This window comes from Ruditapes philippinarum, unplaced genomic scaffold (assembly GCF_026571515.1).
Source record: "Ruditapes philippinarum isolate M1 unplaced genomic scaffold, ASM2657151v2 ctg3552_1_1_1_1, whole genome shotgun sequence".
In the NCBI taxonomy this organism is placed as follows: Eukaryota; Metazoa; Mollusca; class Bivalvia; order Venerida; family Veneridae; genus Ruditapes; species Ruditapes philippinarum.
In genome coordinates, this window is record NW_026853167.1 from 25,720 (window position 1) to 50,397 (window position 24,678).

Genomic DNA, 24,678 nt, shown 5'->3' on the forward strand with positions numbered 1-24,678 from the left:
TAGTACTTTTGAGTGACACTAAATAACATGCTAGCTAACATTTAAAAACGTCAAACACTGGAAATATTTCATCTGTACATTTTAAATTGTATGTCATATAATAAAATTGTTTGCAATTACTAAATATTATTAATTACAGTTTAAAATTTTTACTATATAAAATATTATTTCTAATTTTTAAATATATCACAGCAGGATTTTGCGAGGATTCTAACCATGTCTGGGTTAGAGAACATGAATACAAATTTATCATTATCAGACATATCATAAAAACTATTGTCTACAGATTGAGCTTTTTCATAAATGACATCACGTATTTGATTACATAACGGGCACTGTAATAAAACATGCATTTTTCTCAATAAACTCTTCAAAAAATTTTGGACAAACTTTTCCCAAGTTTACCAGTTATTAAACCCTTTAAATTCAACTGCGCAACCCCACACCGGGAATTTTTGGATACCAAAAATCTTTTGAAAATAGGGTTTAATTTCCCATTTTTACAATATAGCTCAGTATAAACCCACCCAAACAACACCTTAGCTTTTTTGTGGTTAGTCCAAATTTACACCTGTATATCTTTTTAAAATCACCAAACAAAAACTATTCATCAATCAGTACAAACATTTAAAACATCTTTTTTTTTAATCAAAAGGAAGCCAAATACATTTTCTAAATCAAATTTAAAACAAATTTACCCACAAAAAGGGCCCAAATTTTTTACATCTATTATTCCCTTTTTTAACTGCCCAAATTTAAAAAAATTTTCTTTTTAAATTTCCTACAACCATTATTTTAAAAAAACATTTTCCCAAAGGGTTTAATCAGATTCCACTTAAATAAAAAATTTGGGTTTCCCAAACCCCATTTTCACCTTGGCCCTTGCAACAATAGGTTTTTTATTTACCAGTACCAAAAAAAGAACCTAAATTGCTCTGTGATGAACGGCATTGCCCACAAAAAAAAAAGATTTAAAAAACCCTTTTACTGCTAAGCTTTACTTTGATGATTTGGTACCACACAAAATAGTAAAATTTTTGTATAAACCTTTAAAGGGTATTTCCACCAAACAAATTTGTCCCTTAGCAATGAGGACCCGGGGGCCCACTTTCCAGCAAAATTGAGCAACTATTTTAGCGGGTTATGTTATAATCTGTTTTGGGTTTTAAACCCAAAACCAAGGTCCCATATATTTAGAAGCATTTTCCCAATTTTCCCAGTTTCCACATTTAAAAAAAAAAAACATGACTTGGGAATTTAAATTTTGGGTTCAAAAAGTGAAACAATTTTTCCCTTTCCCCCCCTAACATTGTTTCCCCAAATTCCTTTTTCCCTTTTCACCCCAAATTTGGGTTTAACATTGATAAAAAAATTTTTTTGAAAATTTTCTTTTTTCTTTTTTAGCAATAAATTTACAATTTTCTCGGCAAAATAAACTTTTTTACAAATTTTTTGGGGCCATCAAAAAGCTTCCCTTTTGTTTTTTATTTTTCAACATAATAGTTTAAGTCTTTTTGAAAAAAATTTTAAAAATTTAAAGTAGACAGAAGAAAACCTTGTTTTTACACAATTTTTAAACATTAAACCAATCGGTCCCACATGCCTTTTATTTCTAACACATGTAAACAACCCTTTATAAAGAAAACCAAAACGGGCTGAGAGCATCTTGGTTGACATTCCGCATTCATTAAGTTTACGCCATAAAATTGACCTGTTGACTGAATCGAATGCTTTTCTAAAGTCAATAAATGCACAGAATGTCGACTGTTTGTTTTTCTTTCTTGTTTCAATTATATTTGTAAGACTTGAAATATGGTCAACAGTACTACGTTTTTTCCGGAAGCCGTTTTGCTCTTCAACAATTAAATCATTACTTTCTGTCCACTTTACAATACGTTCATTTAAAATGTTACTATACATCTTGTACATAGTAGGAGCTAAAGCTTTACCACGGTGAGACATAGGATCTTTTGAATCTTTAGAACCAGATTTAGGAATGGGATTTTTATAATATTCTTGGACCATATTAATGGTACCTGTCCAGTCTCAAAAACAAACGTTTAAAAATACTATGTAAAACAAACAAAGAAGTATCATTTTTTTTAAAACTTCAGTTGGAATACAGTCAATTCCACATGCCTTACCTAACTTTGCTTTTTCTACAGCTCTGATAACTTCAAAAATGCTTATATTAGCATCTAAATCATTATTACTTGAGTAGGTGTTAAAATAGATAAATATAGAATCCCTAAAGAAAGCCCAACACGGCAAAATTGAAAATGTTGCAGGCTCGGTTTGATTGAGCCTGTTCATGGACGGTACTGGAAAGTGCAAGTTACCGTCCACGCCCCCTAGCACCGGCTTAAGCAGAATTCAACATTTAAACATGAAATAGTAAAATTATGAATTTAGAAACATCCGCAGATGTTAAAACTTGTAGCATCAACAGAGTTCAGATTTATAACACTGTTTTCATTAAGAATTGAACTGAAATCAGTTTTCCATTTGTTCAAAATACACTTAACATCATTGGATACACTACCATCATTAAGTACTATCTGCATAGGAATACATTTATTACGATATGAACCAATACCATTTTTACCAATAGTTTTCCAAAAACTGGGTATCATTATTCTGCAAGTCTGATAAAATATCATTCTGCACTTTACAGACATGAGCTCTCTTATAATGCTGTACCTTTCTATCAAAAGTTTTACGTAAAACAGAGTATTCCTGCATTAGAGTAGATTTAATAGCTCTATCATTACATCTTAACCACCTATGTTCTGCTGCATGTAAACTTTTCCAAATATTAGTTAACTCTTGGTTCCACCAAGGTTTACGTTTTCTATTGGACAGCTTTACAGAGTCATTTGGATAAACAGTCTTATAACTTAGTTTCTCATACATTTCAGATTTGACAATTTTGCACCATTCATCATACGCAATATCAAGGTCAGATTGCAATCTTAATCCCTGCTCAAGTTTTTCAATAACCAAATTGATTTTTCCCATAACATTATAGCTGGACAAAAAAGCAGTCAGGGATGCTTTTTAAATCAAACTTATCAAATCCTGGAGCATAAGTTTCCTGATCAACCGAACTGGGAGAAGACTGCAATCCGATATCAATATTCATGTTCCAATTTAACACAGAATGATCTGGAATATTTCTAGGAAAAAATTTCTTACATCTAATCTATATAAGATCTGAAGTTGTAATAACATTAAAATCAGTAAAAATGCTTAAGGCTCTCATGGCTTACAAGACAATAATCAACTACGGAGCATCCTTTTACAGAAACAGATGTAAAATCATTTACAAAATAATTTCGTCCATTCAGAATGCACATGTTACTATCAATGAGAAACTGTATTAGGTGGTCCCCGTATGAATTTGTATTAAAATCAACAACATTTCTTGGTTCAATATTATCAATTCCAGCAATAAAATCATCAGTATCTCCACAGCGGCTGTTAAAATCACCGCATACATACAAAAAACCTTTATTTTGATATTCATAAATACATTGCAACAAATCATTATAAAAAGTGACACAATCAGAATATCGTGAAGAGTTTTCAGGTGGAAGGTAACAGACACAAGTATATATATAAAAGTTCTCTACCTTATGTTTAAATTCTAACCATAAAATTCCATCAACAGAATTATTTACTATTTTCACACTAAATTCAGATAAAAAAGACTATTTTTTTTTTACAAAGAAACCTACACCGCCGGAGCCATGCTTGCTTGGCATTTCTCGGATATGCTTTCTATTATGATTAAAAAATGTTATAATTTTCAACCAAAATACTTGTATTTCCTAATAGATGGAGTTTCAGCAATTCTAATAATATCAAAAATCAAGATATGTTATACAACTTTGTCTAAGAATATGACTATCTGAATTATTACATGAAACTCCACCCACGCACATTTTCCAGGAAATTTCACACTTGACCTAAAAAATGACCGTCTCTGTTAAAATTTACTTGTTTCTTGATCTGTCATGAAAAACTGGAACCGTGCTGACGAAAGTATTTCTGAGAGTCTCTATCATAGCTATTATGATGATTATCATTATCTGAAAAAGAAAGTGTCTGTCATTTGTATATTTTTGGGAGTATGCATTACTAGAATGATTTTTGCGCGAGTAACCTGAAAAAGAATTTTGTCTGTCACTAAATATATAATTACTAGAATTTCTATTAGCACGATAACGCGAATTTCCACCATGGGTACCTCTCTGTGAGATCTACAGTTTTTCTCAACAACACGGTCTCCATGTACTGAGATATTACAACCGTTATCTCGTAGCACGTTAACAATGGTTTTTAAATTCCGGTTGACAGTTCTCTCCTCTGTTGTCTGATCTTTATAGATAAACACTTTCTTGTACTGTTCTGAATCTTTTAATTTACGTTTAGCATTCAAAATAGTTTTCCTTTCTTCAGTAGCTTGGAGAGAAGCGATTACTATACCATCACTTCCATCACTTGAATTTCTATGGGTTTTGAGAACAGTTATTGATTTAATTCCCATACCATCACTTATTTAACGAGTTTACCTTAGCATTTAGAATTTTCACCTTCATGAAAAGGTAGACCCTTTATAACAAAGTTACAGTCTCTTCTGTTGTTCTTACTTGATGTTGGACTTAAAGCTTTTGTTGCATCAGTAATTGAGTTCAATTTGGCTCCTATTTCCGAGATATCCTGCCGAATGTCATCCTTAAAATTCTGTATTTTTATTATCACACTCTTTACGAATATTTTTTTGCTTCAGTATTCATACGTTTGTCAATTACCCCTGCCATTTTATGCACTATTTTGCTCTCAAGTGAATTTTCAAGTTTGTCCGTTCTACTGTAGATATTATCAGTTAACGAGTCAAGATTCCCAGTCTTGTTAAATTCAAAATTTCATTTCTAAGCCCAGTATCGTTGGTTCCACCATCAACTGTTTTATTTACATAGGTGTTCTCACAAACTTCTACAGAAAACGCTACATTGTTCAAATTGTTGTGGGATGTAGGAGAGCACTTTGTTATGTCAATAGTTCTGGCTTTCTTTATGGAGGTGTCACAGACTATATCACTTGTGGTTGGCTCAGACCTGTTTCTTTTTCTCCTAGGTGAACATACCTTGTGAACAGGACATGGTGACATGATTGCAGCAACATATTCAGCTGACGATTCAGAGTCTAGATCTGTTAGCACCTTGTTAGGGTAAACATTTAAGAGTTCATCATTATTGGGTGTACAACTCATAGTTTTTGATTTGAATAGACTTGGAGTGTTATCCCTGGAATCAGCCATGGTTTAATGCACCGAGTTATAATCAGATTATCAATTTATATCCACACTATCAAGCACATACACATATAAACACAGTAGGGATATATGAAAAGTTATATAATGTCAATTCAACCTCTTTCCAGCCACTCGTACACGTTTGTCCGAAAACGCCTTCCTATCCGGGTACTATTCCACCCTTACACGAGTCTCAGCCTCAAGACTTATTTATCATAAAATCTACCTATAAGTCCTCCTGCTGTCAATATATGTATAACTTGTACAAAATAAAATTCTTTTTAAACATCTAAAATGATTATTTTCTGTTATTTTACTATTTTTTTTTTTATGACATTTCCCCCCTGGCTCATCGCAAAATACTCGGCCCTTTTCCCCTCGTTTTCGGGATAAGGACCCCGGAACAACCCAAAAGTATGGGAAAACACAGAAAAAGGATGCGGAATTCCCCCGGGCTTTAAACCCACGCTTAAAAAAACTAAAAAATGTTAAAAAAAATAGTAATTTTAATTGGGGGGAGTTGTTTTCAAGTTTTAAATTTTCCCAAAAATGTAGAAAAAACCACCTTAAAAAAAAAGGGGAATTTTATACCCTACAAAAAAACAAAAAAATACATTATTTATGTAAATTTAAATTTTAAAATTGGGGGGTAGGAAACCGAAAAGTTACAAAAAAAACCAAAACCCGTTGACATTTTTTGGGCGGATTTGTTTAAAAAAAGAACATCATGGGCATATTTTTAAAATTTAAAAAATTTTTTTGTCAGGCCCTATTTTTCAAAAAATTGGGGGGGGACCCGGAAAGACATTTTGATGTTTAAATATATACATTTGTTTTTTCATTAAAACTCTGTTTCTGTTTTCAAGAAACACGTGGGAGAACTACTTTCAATCCGTATTGTTTCCGAGGTTATTATTGATAATAGCCGAAGCAGTTCCGAATGCCTTCTGGCTAAGAATTGATTCTAATAAGATATAAATAACACCCACGTAATTTATTACTAACCACATTTATTTATGTCAAAATAAAATGCGTGTAATTAAGGAAGTTTGACTTTGCCATAAAACACATGCTGTCAGTACGAATTGGAATATATGAGTCTGGGCAGGCAGTACGTCCGTGTTATTGTCTTATTTTATTCACAAAATACAACAATGTATATACGTGAACTTACATCTTTTTAACTTGCTACCATACTTTGCTTTATCAATAATTGCTGTAAGGAAGGCACAGCTGCATTTCTGGAAGACTTCAAACACGCTGTACCCTGTCCTGCAAAAAAAATCATAATATAACTTAAGCATAAAGAGCACATTGAAATTATTTCATAAGTGATCACATGTGCGAAAGTGTTTATAATGTGGGAACGTGTTCACTTGTATGTGCAAATGTAGTTACGTATGTTTGTGTGTTCGTGCATGCGTGCGTGTGTTACCATATCGTTTTATATGAAATATAAGTCAAAATATGGAATGTCGAAAAATTTGTGAAGTACAAATGGTCAATACAGTTTTCCAAGCGTTTAAATTTATGTATAACGAAATATTAAATAACTGTTTCCTCAAACATCGGTAAAAATTCGAAAGTCCAATTAAAAAAGTGATTTTACTATCAATATATAATTTAGTATGTTCTTAACTTGATTTTTTATAACAAACCACGACAATTTTTATTTTTTAAACAAATTACTTATGCAAAAACTGTTTCCAAGATTCATAATTTTATTTGAACCATGGTTAATTTACATAGCACGGCCAAAACCCTGTCCTGAACAATGTCACCGAATTATGCAGAAAAACGGCTGATAGGAGACGATGAACTCGGGTGATGATGACGATATTTTATAAGAAATGCTATTTCGAATAATTTGACATCATCTTTCAACAATACATGTACCTACACCCCAGTGACATCCATCTGATTCTAGCTTGTTAACTAAGGTATAATTGGACCTGGCGGCAGGATACTTCAGAATTTACTTTAAGATAAATCTTAATTGTGTCTTGTTTAAATGACAAATTCCGCCAGATAGAAGGATAACAACAACACGACGCTGCAAAAACACTGGAAAGAATACAGCACCTATGCCTGTTTCATTTTAATATGTCAGGTTAGAGTCTTTATAAAATCTGCAACAAAATCACATAGAGACTCGGTTATGAGATCACAATTTAATTCCCTTATTTCATACATGAATTATATCAGAAATTAACAGTCAAAATTACAGTTAAGACATTCAACACCAATTGCGCTAACTTACGTAATCGGAGAAAACCGATACTCGTTATACCCTGCTGCGTTTATGATCAATATCCGGATCAATATCCGGCTCAATCAGTATTGGCTTCGATTATCGCAATACAGCACGTGTCTATTACACAATATTATGTCATAAATGAGACCGCGCGAAAAGAATCAAAATAGGGAAACTCGGAACTTCATAAGAATTCTATTCAAAACTTGTGTACAAAAACGCAAATCCTTATGTTTCCTGAAATAAAAGATAGAATAAATAAATAAATAATAATAGATAAATAAATAAATAAATAAATATAAGAATAAATGAGTGATGAATGAATGAATGAATGTATGAATAAATGAATGAATAATTGGTTGCCTGATTCAGTAAATGAATGAATGAATGAATGGATGAATGAATGAGATATCATTGTTTGTTTTTTTTTACATATGCAAGTACATGTTTTATATTATGTATAGCCTATTTTTATAGGAAATATATAAACGTAAGATTTAAATGCTGTGTGGACAATCCCGATTTCATGTTCGTGATTTCACAATTATTTTAACTTTCACGATTTCAACTTCAAAGATTCACGATTTTAGTATAATTTATTCATGTTTTGAACATCACAGTTTCAACTTTATCATTTTCTCATGTTTGGCTTATCATTATAAAATATTATAATGATAATGAAAAAACAATAAATAAATAACATGATTCACCATAGATGCAAAATACAAAAACAGTACTATCTAATCGTCAATCGCAATTGTAAAGTATTCGCTATTTATCTGCGGGTATGCTAAAAAGCAAACACAGCGGTATTGAGCTAGAATACCGCGTCTGCATGCTACAGGTGGGTGTCTTACACGTTTTGTGCACTGAAAGTATTATAAGTATGCAGTTGATGCGTTAATACCTCCAGGAAATTTTGCATTGTGTTAAAGCTTTCCTGTTTTATGTTATTTTGTCAAATGTCTGACAAATATTAGATCAGACAGTTTCTTTACTCTTACAGGAAATAGGCGATTCAGAAGTAAATCTTCATTCGCTATTTCTATATACAGAATCCGTATATTAGTAAAATACGGACTTCGTACATCAAAGTTCCCGTATATTACGAGTGTACGGAGTTCGTATACTAGTCATATACGGACTGATATAATATACGGTCCCGTACATCTCCGTATTTCAAGTTTCCCGTATTCTTACACGTATATTAATGATATACAGAATTCCGTACACTTCCGTATATCCATGTCTTTTTCGCAGTGAATTTTATGCTGAACTGGTTGAAATCTTGTATGCTAGTGCTAGAAGATACGTGTAATGATATAAATAGTGAGTAATGTGGTCTTCCATAATAATACTACATTTTGTACCATATAATAAGTATGCAATTTACCAGTTGCAGCAATCTGCAGTTGCAGTAATCGCATAATATACATGCGTTTACCCTATCGATTTCAAATAAAAGCGTAGATTTAATATTTATTATTTATGTTGATGTACGAGGATTGATCAGAAAGTTCTCGGCCCGATGTATGTCCGGTAGTCAGAGAACCCAACTGATGGTCTTACTTTTCAATACAAGCAAATTCGTTGAATTTATATCCCCCGCCGAGTATTGGTTATTACTAACACAACAACTGAAGACATAAGGCTTTATTTAAATATTAATCATGGCATAAACAGTAATATTCTTTGAACTTGATAAATATTCAGGGCAATAACAAAGCCATAACTTTGTGTTAAATATTAAAATCTGGAAATGCTAATGAGATGTATGCATACTACATAACTTATCAAGGGCCATAAATACGAGTTATAAGTATCTGACTGGAACAAGGCGACTGTATGCACATCTCCTCTTAGTATCCCATAAAGTTTCATTGAATTTCAGCCAGTAGTAGCAGAGAAGTAGCGAGGAAACAAATGTTTTTCTATATGGATACTGCATTACTTATCAAGGGCCATAACTCTGAGTTAAACTGTCTGACCTGAACAAGCCGACGATATGCGCATCTCTTGGTATTGAAGGTTCCCATAAAGTTTCGTTGAATTCCAGCCAGTAGTTGCAGAGAACTACTCCGGAAACGATTTTTACTCTATATGCATACTTCATAACTAATCAAGGGCCATAACTCTAAGTTAAAGGGTCTGACCAGAACAAGCCGACGATATGCACATCTCCTCTTGATATTGATAATTCCCATAAAGTTTCGTTGAATTCCAGACAGTAGTTGCAGAGAACTACTCCGGAAACGATTTTTTACTCCATATGCATATTGCATAACTAATCAAGGGCCATTACTCTGAGTTAAAGTGTCTGACCCAAAAAAACCGACGATTTGCGCATCTCTTCTTGGTATTGAAGGTTCCCATGAAGTTTCGTTGAATTCCAGCCAGTAGTTGCAGAGAAGTAGCACGGAAACGATTTTTACTCCATATGCATACTGCATAACTAATCAAGGGCCATAACTCTGAGTTAAAGTGTCAGACCGGAACAAGCCGACGATATGCGCATCTCCTCTTGGTATTGATGATTCCCATAAAGTTTTGTTGAATTCCAGCCAGTAGTTGCAGAGAAGTAGTGCGGAAACGATTTTTTACTCTATATGCATACTACATAACTAATCAAGGGCCATAACTCTGAGTTAACTCTGAGTTAAAGTGTCTGACCGAAACAAGCCGACGATATGCGCATCTCCTCTTGATATTGATGATTCCCATAAAGTTTCGTTGAATTCCAGCTAGTAGTTGCAGAGAACCACTCCGGAAACGATTTTTACTCTATATGCATACAACATAACTAATCAAGGGCCATAACTCTTAGTTAAAGTGTCGGACCGGAACAAGCCGACGATATGCGCATCTCCTCTTGATATTGATGATTCCCATAAAGTTTCGTTGAATTCCAGCCAGTAGTTGCAGAGAACTACTTCGGAAACGAAATTCGGACGGACGGATGGACGGACGGAAGGACGGACGGACAACGCCAAAACTATATCTCCCTCCCGATTCCATCGGCGGGGGATAATAATCGCCCTCTACATCAATGCACTTTGCGCACCTGTGCTACTACTTGTTTAATCCTTCAAAATAGAACTCTCATTTTTGGTCCTCAAAGAACTCATTGACCGCCTCCATGGTACAATTTGCTCAATATAGTCTATCCCAAATAATTGAAAAAAATGATAAACAAGATCAACAAGGAAGTGCTGATGGCACCCTCTGGAATTTGTTCGGAGGGGGTGATCCAGGGTGTTTCCACTTCATTCTCTTTTTATTTGGATTCTGGATCGGAGTGATGGACCCATGTTTCATCCTGAGTTACGATCCGGTAGATAAAATCAGGTTCATCCTCGTAACGAGACAAAATATATCTTGAAATGTCAAGTCTGACCCGTTTCTGGTCGTCAGTAAACTGTCTGAGAAACCGCGAAGAGGACACCTTTGACATGTCATTGACATCAGTCAGATTGCTGAACTGAACCAAAGCTTATACCCACTTCCCTAACAATGCTTCGCAGGTCTCAACTTCTGCACATGACCAGATCGCGCACAGCTTCGGCAGTTTCATCGTTTGTGGCCGCTTTTGGCCGCTTAGGCCGCTCATCATCCCCAATGCTCTCACTGCCCCTCTTAAATTCAGCAGCCCATTTTTTCACAGTGCTATAGGAAGGGGACTCCTTCTAAATTGTATCCATGAAGTCTTCATAGATTTCCTTGGGGGACATCCCTTTCTAAACAGAGGTATCTAATGACGGCTCTGGTTTCAACTTTCTCAATTTGGTATGAATGACTCACCCCTTAACTGATCAAAGTGTGTTTTATGTTACTTAATCTATGTAAATCCGCGTGTAGCTCGGTCGGTCAGTAATATTCAATAATATATCGGTTCGACGTATCGTGTGTTAATGTACGTGTAGTGGCTAGAAGTATATCGGGCCGAGTACTTTTGTTTCATACTTCGTATACTTGTACATTTGGTCGTTTCAGGCAGAAATTTGGCGTTTAAACGTAATGCCTCTCAAGTATCGATTCATAAAGACTGTTTTCAAAATGAATGTAAAGCCAAAAATGCTGTTGATGGGATAACTAATGAGTGGTTTTGGAACAAATGCAGTTTAAGCTCTGACGAAGAGAATCCTTGGTGGAATGTAGATCTTGGTATTGAAGCGATAATTCATAACCTTCATATTGTGGGTTTTAAAGGTATCAGTATTGAGTAAAATAGAGGGTATGATCGATGTTTTAAAAGGAAAAGTTACGAGTCTAAAAATATGTCGTGTAAGTTTCAATTTCAAGGATAGTTAAATAAAGTTAATTTTCACTAGACCAACAAAAGTAATAATATCTGTCATATTTTAAGGTTCGTTTCAGAAAATCAATCCCGAGGGCTTGCCAAGTTTCCGCTGATGGGCGGGTCCCGAGGGACGGATAATCCCCGTTCGAACCGCAGACAGTGGCAGATATTTGTTCTTGCATTTTCTACAACAATTTACAATGGAAATTTAGGCTATTATACTCGTAACTATTTTCTAACATCAGTGTATGAAATTACATTTTCATTCAAAACGGTAAAATAAAGACATTGTAGGCTTGCCATTTTCTTGCATGTCAGACAGGATTATCTACCGTTTATGCCGGTGCTAGAGAAACCTGTCCTGCACCCCATGTAAGACAATAGATAAAAACAGAATCCCTAAAGAAATATGATAAACAAGATCAACAAGGAAAGGCGGCGTTCAATGAACGCAACCCCCACATGACCCAGCAACAAGAACCAATGGCAAGGAGCCCAGGGGGACCCCAAACAAAAACAGGACAGGGCAAAGACAGAGCACGGACAGGTTAATCATTAAATGATAATTAATTTGTAACTGATTAGGAATTCAAAGAAAATAAAAATAGGCCCACAAAGGGGAAGGGGACAGGAGACCGGGGAGGGGTGGGAGTAATCAAAGAAATAAAAACTAGAGGCAATGGGGAAGATACTTACCGTAGACGAGAAAACAACAAGGGACACAAGCAAAAGTGTCACCAAAACAGTATGAAAAAACATAAGACATACATCTGAGGAACACAGTGGGGCGCCGCCTTGGAACGGTCAGCAGCATAATAATGACTGCTGGGGAGTTTAAACCGGTTAATGGTGCACCAAACCTCGCTCTTAGCCCCACCATGTTCCTATAAACGAGACAGTGTAAATAAAATGAATCCCCGCCAAGTGAAATTCTAACAGTTGTCATGGTTACAAAAGGTTAAATAAGTAAAACGCTTAAAATGATCATGTAGAAACATATAAAAGTAAACCCAATGACCATAACAAAAGTACTCAATGTCCTAAAGGAAGACAGAGCAACAAGAAATCACCTACAAGGGCCCGACGAAGCAAGGCAGAAGACGAACATTAAGACAATCAGTCCCAAAGGCTTTACGAACTATCCATCATAGAGTCTCCCACTTGGTCCGTCAGATGCAATCAAAAGAGGAAAGCGTAGTGTCCAACTGTAAAAGGGTTGAACACTAAACATGCAGTATGTCTTAAAATAGTAGGGTCATAACCTCTTTTAATAAAACGTTTAATGATTTTAGTAAAAACAGCAGAAAAATTACCATGACCCAAAATCTTACGAAGTTTGTAAATCACATCGCCATAAAAACCAGGCTGGCTAATCCCTTGTCGCAGAAGAGTTTTTAAATCACTATTGAATTTGGAAATTAAATCAAAGTTACGATTGTAAAATTTAGTAAAATATTTCCGTAATTTATGATAGCGGTAGCCCTGTTTTAGAAGCTTGCTGGTAATAAAAATATTCCGCTCGTTGAAATCCTTTACGTTGCTACAAGCTCTAGCGAATCTAATTAACTGGGAAACATAAACCCCGTAAGATGTTGCATGGGGTACGTCTCCATCTAAATGTGGATAATTAACTATACAAAAGTCAAGATGTTGCATGGGGTACGTCTCCATCTAAAATAGATAAATACAGAATCCCTAAAGAAAGCCCAACACGGCAATATTGAAAATGTTGCAGGCTCGGTTTGATTGAGCCTGTTCATGGACGGTACTGGAAAGTGCAAGTTACCGTCCACGCCCCCTAGCACCGGCTTAAGCAGAATTCAACATTTAAACATGAAATGGTAAAATGTCGCTTGCTTTAAATGACGTTATTGCTGCGCGCCATTTATGAATAAATTGCGTTTCAAGATGACGTCATTTAAAAGTTATGAATGAAGTTGTAAGTCCATACGCTACTATAAGAAAAAAGTGCGTAATGAGAATATCAGTTTTTGTAATGTCTGTTCTGAAAATAACTAATAGATCTATAATATGGAAAAAAGAATCAAACACCAGCTGTAGGTACAGACGGGAATTTCTTGCATATCAGACTGGCGTTTCCGTTAGTTTTACCCATGCCGGAAATTTCATCTGGCATGGGGGGTTCCAGATGAGTCGCGTGCCTTACAATGGCACGATAAAGATGATGTCATTTCACGTTATGAATGATTTTGTAATTCATACGCTGTTGAATGAAAGTTGTTACGGTTGTAATGATATAAATTTTCATTGAAAATAAAGATAAAGAATTTAAAATATAATGGAATATGGTAGAATATGCAAGAAAAAATATCTGACATATGTTTGCGGTTCGGATCGGAATATCCGTCCCTCGGCAAGCCTCGTTACCCAATGGGTGGGTCACCTCGGGACGGATATTCCGATCCGAACCGCAAAATATGACAGATATTATTAATCTTGCTCTCGGGTAACTGTTAGCAGAGCCTCGTTACCGCCGTAAACAGTTACCCTCGAGCTAGATATTCCGATCTGTACCAGCAGCTAGTGAATGATTCTTATAGTATTGCACGCGACTCATCTGGCAGCCTCGAACTCCATGCCAGATGCAATTTCCGGCTTGGGTAAAACGCCAGTTTGATAGTAAATAATATAGTGAATACATGGTTGATGTCGGGATGGAAAAGGTTTATCCGGTGACCGAGAAAGTGTATCTTGGCGGTCTTTAGCAAGCTAAGATCCACTTTCGCAGCGTACCAGATAAACCGTTTCCTATGGACCTTTCCGGTTTTTCGTAGCGGAACATTTAGCCACACCTTTTCCATTCATTGCTACAAAAATCTGGAAACAAAGTGATCCCTTGGAAGCATTAATCACAACAAAATTACAAGAGAATTGCAGACTCGGTTTGATTGAGTCTGTACATGAGGGATAATGAATACGTGCAACATCTCTCACGCCCCCTAGCACCGGCTTGAGCGGAACTCAATTCTCAACACTGCTGGAATCAATGATCCCGAAGGACCAGAAAAATATAACAACACTGAAGTGAAGTACGGGGCAACTTTTTACAGCTGCCACACAGCACTTGACACCTGCTGTTTTGAAGTATAAAAATCTGGAAACAAAGTGATCCCTCGGAAGCATTAATCACAACAAAATTACAAGAGAATTGCAGACTCGGTTTGATTGAGTCTGTACATGAGGGATAATGAATACGTGCAACATCTCTCACGCCCCCTAGCACCGGCTTGAGCGGTACTCAATTCTCAACAATCAATAGTGCTGGCATCAATGATCCCGAAGAACCAGAAAAATATAACAACACTGAAGTGAAGTACGGGGCACCTTTTTACAGCTGCCACACAGCACTTGACACCTGCTGTTGTGAAGTATAAAAATCTGGAAACAAAGTGATCCCAAAGTGAACCATGTGTTTTTTGTGCAAACCAGGTCAATCAGTCTCTTTGTACTTTCTCAGTGTAGCAATTGGATAAAAATTTTACATAAATCTGTAAACATTGGAAAGGTCCATTCCGATATCAACGATGTATTTGATTTAACCTGCTTTTGTGTACCTTGATCATGTTTTTAGATTATTTAAATGGCTTCCTTCTTACTTTTCCCCGATAAAACATCGTCTAAATGTATATGTTGTTTTGTTTTGCTGCTAACCATGTGACGTCATCAAATGAGAAAGGCAAGGCTGCTAATATTGACAGTATCAGAATAAAACAATATCTGTCATATGTTGCGGTTCAGATCAGAATTTATCCTACTGCTGTCTATATTATCAGCTTAACAAAGCCTTGACGGATAAACTTATTAATTGTTACTATATAAAGCAATCAAAATGTTTTTGTACAATAGTTTTTCTTTGCAATAGTTCTTCTTCTTTTCTTTTTTTTTTGAAAATTATTCTTCATATTCACAAGTCATCAGATTAACAGATAAACTAATCAGTGGAAGTAAATCAGGTATTTATTTCGTGTACGAGTGAACATCACAGGGAGTTTATGAATATTTCAACAATTTAACAGTCTGTGTGATACACACATACATGTGTTTATCCTGGGCTGAAGACTGACCAAGGTAAGTAGAACAAGAACTGTCACGGTAAGTTGACAATGCCCCCGAAGTGGTGCTTTGTCCTTTGATTTATGGACCAGATAGATTATTTGTTTTTGGACAATTAGATCTTCAATGTGAAGGTCATTCAAGGTCAAGGTGAAATAAATATAGGTCAGTTGGAAGGTCTTGTCCAAAGGGGCATTGTGTCCAAATATGAATTAATTCCACTTACTAATAAAGAAGTTATGACCAATGTTAAAGTTTTTGGATGTTCTAGAAGGTCATTCAGGGTACAAGGTAAAAAAAATACAAATCAGTTTGAAGGTCTTGCCTAAAGGGTTGTTGTGTCAAAATATGAGTAGAATCCGTATACTAATAAGGAAGTTATGACCAATTTTTAAGTTTTTGGACAATTTGACCTTCAAGGTGAAGGTCATTCAGGGGTCAAGGTCAAAAGAATATAGGATAGTTGGAAGGCCTTGTCCAAAGAGGTGTTGTGCCTAAACATTATGCCAGGACATTATGGCCAATCTTAAATGTTTTTGGACAATTTGACCTTCAAGGTAAAGGCTATTCAGGGGTCAAGGTAAAAAATACGGGTCCGTAGGAAGGTCTTGTCCTAAGGGATGATGTGTTCAAATTTGAATCAAATCCGTTTACTAATAAGGAAGTTATGGCCAATGTTAAAGTTTTCGGACGGATTGACGGACTGACAGACGGACAGTTCAAAACTAATATGCCTCCCTTTGGGGTATGCACAACGTCTTGCAAAGAAATGCTGCTGTGCAAAAACGTTTTAATTGCTTTGGTAGATTGAACATTATATTTTCACCATCTGGATTACATATCAAAACCATACACGCACTGTGCTTGTCTTGCTCACAACGAGGTTATGATGCTCACAACGAGGATTTGAGCAAAAATGGGTTTATCTTCGTTTCTATGAAAACTTTCAGATAATAATTTATGCTGAAGACTTGTGGGCATCTGTTTTAGGTTAGAATGCACACAACGTCACCAGAATCGACGTTTTCAATGTTATATTAGGTCCAAGAGAAGTTGTCTCCAGTTTTCCAGCTACCCCGAGTGACTGCGTCGCACGGTATTTCCATCAAATTGTCCACCAACAGGCAATATCTTTATATGTGCATACTCGGAAAACACATCGCTAGCTAACTGCATTCCGATATTTTTACATAAATGTCTGTAATCTTCAAAAATTATAAAAAACTCACCTTGTTTATCGTGTCACACGTCATAGATGTGTGCTCACAACGAGGGACGGAAGTTGCTCACATTTTTACCGATATACAATTTTCACTCGTTGTGAGTTAAACGGGCGTGTATGACGTGACGTAATTTGTGTTATAAACATAGCGATAAAGTGCGCTAATGTTAGCGTTACACTATAGGAACGTCAAATAAAAATTACTCTTGTTAACAGTTTACCGTTTCATTTTATATATGTGATAAAAAAATATTCTATTCGTGTAGATTCAATACTATATTTATTGAACTCGTTGAATAAAACAATATTATGCTCGCATTCATTCAATATCCTCTATCTATCTCCAATCATTACGTCATATGATTAGCCTATGATGAAGTCACCTAAATAGCGCCGAAGAAAAAATACATGTTGACGCTGTGAAATTGCTAAACGAAGTAAGACACATTGAATTTAGCCATCGCAACAATAATTTCTAAAATTTCTGTTTTTGGATTCGTTGAACATTCCATTGAAATTTTCTTATGTAACTGTGTGTTTTTTTATGAAATTACAGATGTCAAACAAACGTATCAAATTGAAATAAAAAGCAGTACAGGTATTAATAATTTCCATCGTGTGGTTACTGCAGCAGCGAATGTGGACACAAATATAAATGTGATTGGCAGAGTCGTTAACTTGACGAGGGAAGTGAAAGGACGGTTACACATATGCGAAGTTTATGTTTATGACGGTAATATAGCTGAACAGATTCATAATCTGATATTGTTAAAGACAATCAAGTTTATATTAATTTCATTGTTTTGTATTAATGAACAGAGTGTCACATAAAGATATGTATCTTGAACGGTCACCTAAACATTTAATTTAGTATTAGATTGGTTGTACTTTTTTATTAAATATACATGTTTAAGTCATTACATCTGAAAATGATAAAAGGAATGGTTTGTTAACAATCCTATTATTTGGCATTGTTACCTAATTTAGATTGTCAGGAGAATATGTGCGGATACGATTGCAAGAAACCTTGTCATTGTCGAGATGCAACAATATGGGACAAGCTATCAGGAAATTGTTCCAATGGGTGTACTGACGAGTGGGAAGGTTCTCAGTGTAACATACGTACGTTTTCAATTTTTTTGTCTTTGTTCATTTTGAAAACATTTAGAATAATTTAAATCTTTATAATGACGACTGAAAACTGTCCGCTGAATGTATATTCTGTTCTATATTAAGATGGCTTATCAGCCTTAGTTAATATGCCTTCCTGCCGGTAAATATCACATCATATGTAATGGTTCACTAATCAATAATTGTTTTACTATTTGAATAGTCTAAGATTATAAAAAAAAACACAAAAAGCAAAGCCTTATGATAGAAATACTAAATACAACTTGTGTCCGTTTTCATTAATCCCGGGAAATAACGCATCGTAAACAAGTTGACATCGGGCGTTCAACGACTTTGCGAACGCTGCGCAAACTGCGAACCCTGCTTTGACTATTATAAAAAGTAATGATATTTTAATCGAGAAATATGATATAAAGAACAAAATGCAACAATTATTTTTATGCTCACCCGTAATTAAACAGCCTACGATTGAATATGTGTCTCGATCTATTTTCAGATTGGAAAAATCTATTTCAGCCAGTAAATATGGAACTTCTACCATTGAATATGGTTTTAAAAATATATCTGTTTTACTTCTGGACCAATGGAATTGCAATTATATTTAGATCATATATTAATGTTATATTTAGATGTGATAAGTTCTTTTAAAGGATTGTGCAATGCTATAACCAAATTGACATTATACAAATATGGACTTTTAAGCTGCTGAATATGATGTGATATCTACTGAAAAAAATAATATTGACCAAGCGATAGCTAAAAAGTACATATCTGTTCTATTATATAATTCTTAAATATTTTAATATGAATGATCAAATCTGCCATTGCATACGACGAAAATCGAAAAAAAATCGGCTTGTCTAATTTTTCGATAATTGGTAGAAATTACACGTGGATCAGGTTAGAGCGTTAAGATTTTACAATAGTTGTCACATTGAGCTCTGGAAATGTTTAAGAACATGTCTCATGAATGATTTAGGTTTGTTTCAATCATACAATATTCACAATATCTGTTTATGTAACTTCCAGGGTTTGCTCAAGTCACAAAACTAGTTTTAAAAATACTCGGTGATTCTGTCAACGTCTAAATTTCGTTCAACATTTATTATAATAGATATATTTACGCTTCAAACCCAAAATATGTAGAATTTATACAGACATTCATGCTGAGACTTTACCAAATGTAATTTTAGCGTGATTTGAGTACATAAGATAATTTAGAGATTTTTGTTATTAATTTGCCACAGTATGCCTTTAAGACTACCTAATATACAATTTATATCATTTATAACTAAATTTCATATTTACCCTAATTGACAACATGCTGACAAATCAAGATTAAAGTGAAAAAGAAAATGAAAAATTCAGTTTATGTTTATTATCGTTCGCTGGTATCATCAAGATGCAAAGGGGTAAAATAGCAATAAATTGACTGAAAAAAGGCCGCATGAAAACAATGATAAAAGGAACAGCTGATTGGCCCAAATAAACATATATTTCAAATAGTTATTATTGAAAGTGTGGTGCATTTTTCGATTTCACTTTCATTTATTATCCTAACTGCAAACTATTAATTGAACAAATCCTTGTAAACAAACCATGGGCTTTAAACATAAATTGGAATTATATTAAACCAGAACAAATTCTAAAACTACAGTTTATTAGTAATGAGGCCACCTGATACCCTTAATGAAATAATTTTCTCTGACGAATAGATTATTATTTAAGGATCAAACACATGCACAATAATATTGAGGTTCTTGTAACTCTCCCGTTACACTCTATATATTTAGTAAAGCATGAATTTTAAAATAACGTAAAAAAGTGCAAAAAAAAACACGATGAATATGTGCAAAGTAATTTAAAATTGTAAATCAAATTAAAAAATAAGTACACAAATACGACTGCTGTGATATTAACCAGTATTGCAAATATTTTAAATAATATGTTTATTTTGTGAAATCATACACGAAATGACAGCCCGGCTACCTTTTTGAAGGTTCCCTGGTTTCGTCGGCATAAATAAGTACAGTAATCATTTATAATTTTGTTTTTCATGTTCTGTAAACCTTAGGTATTTGCCAATCTACAAGTGTCATAAATTACACTGAGGAACAGATAAATATGATTCAGTATCTTTAATGAGTTAACAATCGTTATTTCGGTGCATAATTCCCGAATCAGCCTGGGGTCAGTATCTCGAAGCTATCGTTAGCATAACGACTGTCGTAAGCCTCTCGTTAAGGTTTTCACTGCTTTCTCGAGGCTCTCGTAATTAACGAATAATCGTTAAAATGCCTAATTATAAACGGATACGTAGAGGGTGTCGTTAAATTATCGTTACTATCACTTTGGCACAAACGTAAGCATACTGTGAATTCAAAATATACAGAAAGTGATAATTATATCCACTTATTGATAAATAAATGATGACCATACATAAATATGATATTTTATTTTCTTTTTCTCACATAAACTCAGTAATGTGCAATTTTGCACAAGAAAATGTCAATAAATATCTGCATTACATAATGTTAAAAATTCAACAAAATTCGGTACTTTTTACAGAATTATATTTCGAAAAGTAACTTTTTACGTAATGATCTAAGACATCATGAAAAAAATGCATTACGTTCTGCAAAAATCAGTACAACAAATAAGCATGAAATATATAGAAATTTTGTTTGGTTTACATTCCAGATTGAAATATATTACTCTTGCCAACACCTGTTATATTTTAATTTATAATACATAATCCTTTGTTAATCCTTTGTTTAACCTTTTCCCTTATATAAGCGTGTTTCGACGGCTTTTTGCCCCCCCCCCCCCCTTTTTTTAGGCCTCTAACAGTGAAAAAATGCCCTATTTAGACCCCAAACACTGATTTTCGTTTGAGAAATGTTAAGAAAAGTGACCACTTTTTCGGCGCCGTCCCCATCCAAATATTACATCAGGGGGTTGCCAGAAGGGGGATGTGGCCCCTTCTGTTTGGGGGGTTTGAAGGGGGGCGGAGTCTCCCTCATCTCCAAGAAAATTTTGGACATGTGACAGGCTAACAATGGCCTCATGTCGATCTAAGGGTAGCTAGTAACCGACGCTGAAAAGCCTTTTACTCTATCTCAATTCATAGAGAAGTTGCAGCACTTTGAAATCAGTTTTGATGGAAAAAAACAGTGCAAAACAGTGATTTTTGGCAATTTTGAGACGTCCCCTCGTTGCCATGGTAACAGGAAATTTACCATTGAGCATGCTGTTACAGAGGCTATGGTGTAGTCAACATTTGTGCCAAGTTTCATTAGTATTGAAGCATTTTTCATAGTTTCATAGCAGTTTGAACTTGTTACAGGAGGCTTTTCAATGAAAACGGCCATTTTTCGCAATATGCTCATGGGGTAAAAGGTTAATTAAAAAAATAAAAAATGTCAAAAAACAACAATTTTTCACCAAATTTCGGTGTTAGGGCATGTGTTAACATGGAAAATCTAGTTTTTGTGTAATTCCAAGATTTTTCATCATTTTTTGTTAATTAAAAAAATAAAAAATGTCAAAAAACAACAATTTTTCACCAAATTTCGGTGTTAGGGCATGTGTTAACATGGAAAATCTAGTTTTTGTGTAATTCCAAGGTTTTTCATCATTTTTTGTTAATTAAAAAAATAAAAAATGTCAAAAAACAACAATTTTTCACCAAATTTCGGTGTTAGGGCATGTGTTAACATGGAAAATCTAGTTTTTGTGTAATTCCAAGATTTTTCATCATTTTTTGTTAACCTTTTCCCTTATATAAGCGTGTTTCGACGGCTTTTGCCCCCCCCCCCCCTTTTTGAGGCCTCAAACAGTGAAAAAATGCCCTATTTAGGCCCCAAACACTGTTTTTCGTTTGAGAAATGTTGTTAAAAAAGTGACCACTTTTTCGGCGCCGTCCCCCATCCAAATAATATATCAGGGGGTTGCCAGAAGGGGGATGTGGCCCCTTCTGTTTGGGGGGTTTGAAGGGGGGCGGAGTCCCCCTCATCTCCAAGAAAATTTTGGACATGTGACAGGCTAACAATGGCCTCAGGTCGATTTTAGGGTAGCTAGTAACCGACGCTGAAAAGCCTTTTACTCTATCTCAATTCATAGAGAAGTTGCAGCACTTTGAAATCAGTTTTGATGGAAAAAAACAGTGCAAAACAGTGTTTTTTGGCAATTTTGAGACGTCCCTCCGTTGCCATGGTAACAGGAAATTTACCATTGAGCATGCTGTTACAGAGGCTATGGTGTAGTCAACATTTGTGCCAAGTTTCATTAGTATTGAAGCATTTTTCATAGTTTCATAACAGTTTGAACCTGTTACAGGAGGCTTTTCAGTGAAAATGGCCATTTTTCGCAATATGCTCATGGGGTAAAAGGTTAAATCAAAATGAAAATTTATCCATGAATTAACAGCAGCCGTGTATATAAGATATAAACTATATAAACGTAGTGATTATCCAGTGAAAATCGACGATACAAAAGTGAGGATATTTTAATATAAGTTATAAAGATTTTTGACAGATTGCATCACTGGAACTTGATATTCTATCAATATTAACGATAATATCAAAAATATACCATTATATAGTTTATTAATACTATATAGGGGGTATATTTTGGATATTCAAGTTCCTGTGAGTGCATGGTTCAAGTGCGACATTTAGCGGCGTTGCGACATATAACGGCGCCACACATGTCCTCATATAAACGGTTATATTGCACACAACCGTTTATATACGGCCATATAGCATATCAGGAATGTTTATAACGAATTTTCAAATCTGTAAACTTTCTTTTTTAAAGAAAAAGTAAGATTTCCAGCTCGTGAAAATGTATGAAATTTCATCATGTTTTGTGAAAATATTTTTTTAAAACTAAACCCATCGTTGTTACGATTACGATCGTTTTCTTTTAACTTACATTACAAAAAAAATTCTAGATTATTTATGGTGAGACCATTTGCATATACCTACGGTGGCACAAAGGTGACATGTGTGTGTTATTATTTATCTCGTGGCCACGAGATACTATGTCGTGGCCACGAGTTACTAAGTCGTGGCCACGAGTTACTAATTCGTGGCCACGAGATACCTTAGTCGTGGCCACGAGATAGCTAACTCGTGGCCACGAGATACTATGTCGTGGCCACGAGTTACTAAGTCGTGGCCAAGGGTTACTAAGTCGTGGCCAATATATAGCTAAGTCGTGGCCACGAGATAAATAACCAATCAGATTACACCATTTATGTGAATGTCCCTAATTAACTAGACATGTGCTATATAGTACAAGGATGCCCCTACTTTACCAGCCTGTAAAAGAGTCATTTATACAATTTATATTGACTTGTCAATAATTTTACATTTAGCCTCACTTTGACCCTGATTTTTGACCAAATGACCTATAAATTATTAGATGTCATCTACTGATCAGGTGCAATGATCTCTCTGGGTTATATAAACCATGGCTTACCCCTTCTAAATTATTCATCAGACAAGGATTTTACCTTATAGGCTTTCTACTGTCCATTGGCAATGTCCCTTACAAATAAAATAAACCAGGACTTATTCCTCCTCATAGTATCGTATATTACACAAGGTTTACAGGCCGTAGTACGTACACACTGACCAATTCGATTACAAAATTATCCCAACAAAGGGTTATAGTCCAAATTATTGTCTGATGGGCCTTGGAAGGTGACTTTCTAATATGATCCTAAAGACAAGTTCAAAGTGAATATCTTCAGTATTTTCAAAGATTAATGTTGCATGTAAAAGTAAGTTGTTAAGTTTAAACAATTCATAATATATATAGTGTATTCTGATTGGTTAATTATCTCGTGGCCACGACTTAGCTATGTCGTTCTCACGACTTAGTAACTCGTGGCCACGACATAGTATCTCTCGGCCACGACTTAGCTATCTCGTGGCCACGACTAAGTAACTCGAGGCCACGACATAGTATCTCGTGGCCACGAGTTAGCTATTGCGTGGCCACGACTTAGTAACTCGTGGCCACGACATAGTATCCCGTGGTCACGAGTTAGCTATCTCGTGGCCACGACTTAGTAGCTCGTGGCCACGACTTAATATCTCGTGGCCACGAGATAAATAAAAACACACACATGTCACATTTGTGCCACCGTATATACCAGTACATACTCCATTAATTCAGCGTTTACATTGTAAACTAAGCTTGGACTAAGATGAATATTAATTTATTGTACTTATATGTGTTGAAATAAACGGACGATTCAAAATAGATACTACGACGACTGAGTGTTCGCTATTTACATTCATTTAGATATTTGCAGTTTCAATATTTCATCCATGAAAGCATTATTTTCAAGTTTAAATCTTGAATGTGTACTG

The 24,678-nt window shown here is 35.0% G+C and overlaps 1 protein-coding gene across 1 annotated transcript in view; it reads left to right on the plus strand.

Moving 5' to 3' along the window:
* Positions 1 to 7,420: 7,420 nt before the first annotated feature.
* Positions 7,421 to 24,678, plus strand: part of LOC132735963 (multiple epidermal growth factor-like domains protein 10) — a 39,759-nt gene continuing 22,501 nt past the window's right edge. Inside the window, exons 1-4 of the mRNA XM_060723003.1 lie at positions 7,421 to 7,427; positions 11,562 to 11,777; positions 17,721 to 17,897; positions 18,152 to 18,286. Coding sequence (XP_060578986.1) covers positions 7,421 to 7,427; positions 11,562 to 11,777; positions 17,721 to 17,897; positions 18,152 to 18,286 — 535 coding nt within the window. The remainder of the gene's footprint in view (positions 7,428 to 11,561; positions 11,778 to 17,720; positions 17,898 to 18,151; positions 18,287 to 24,678) is intronic.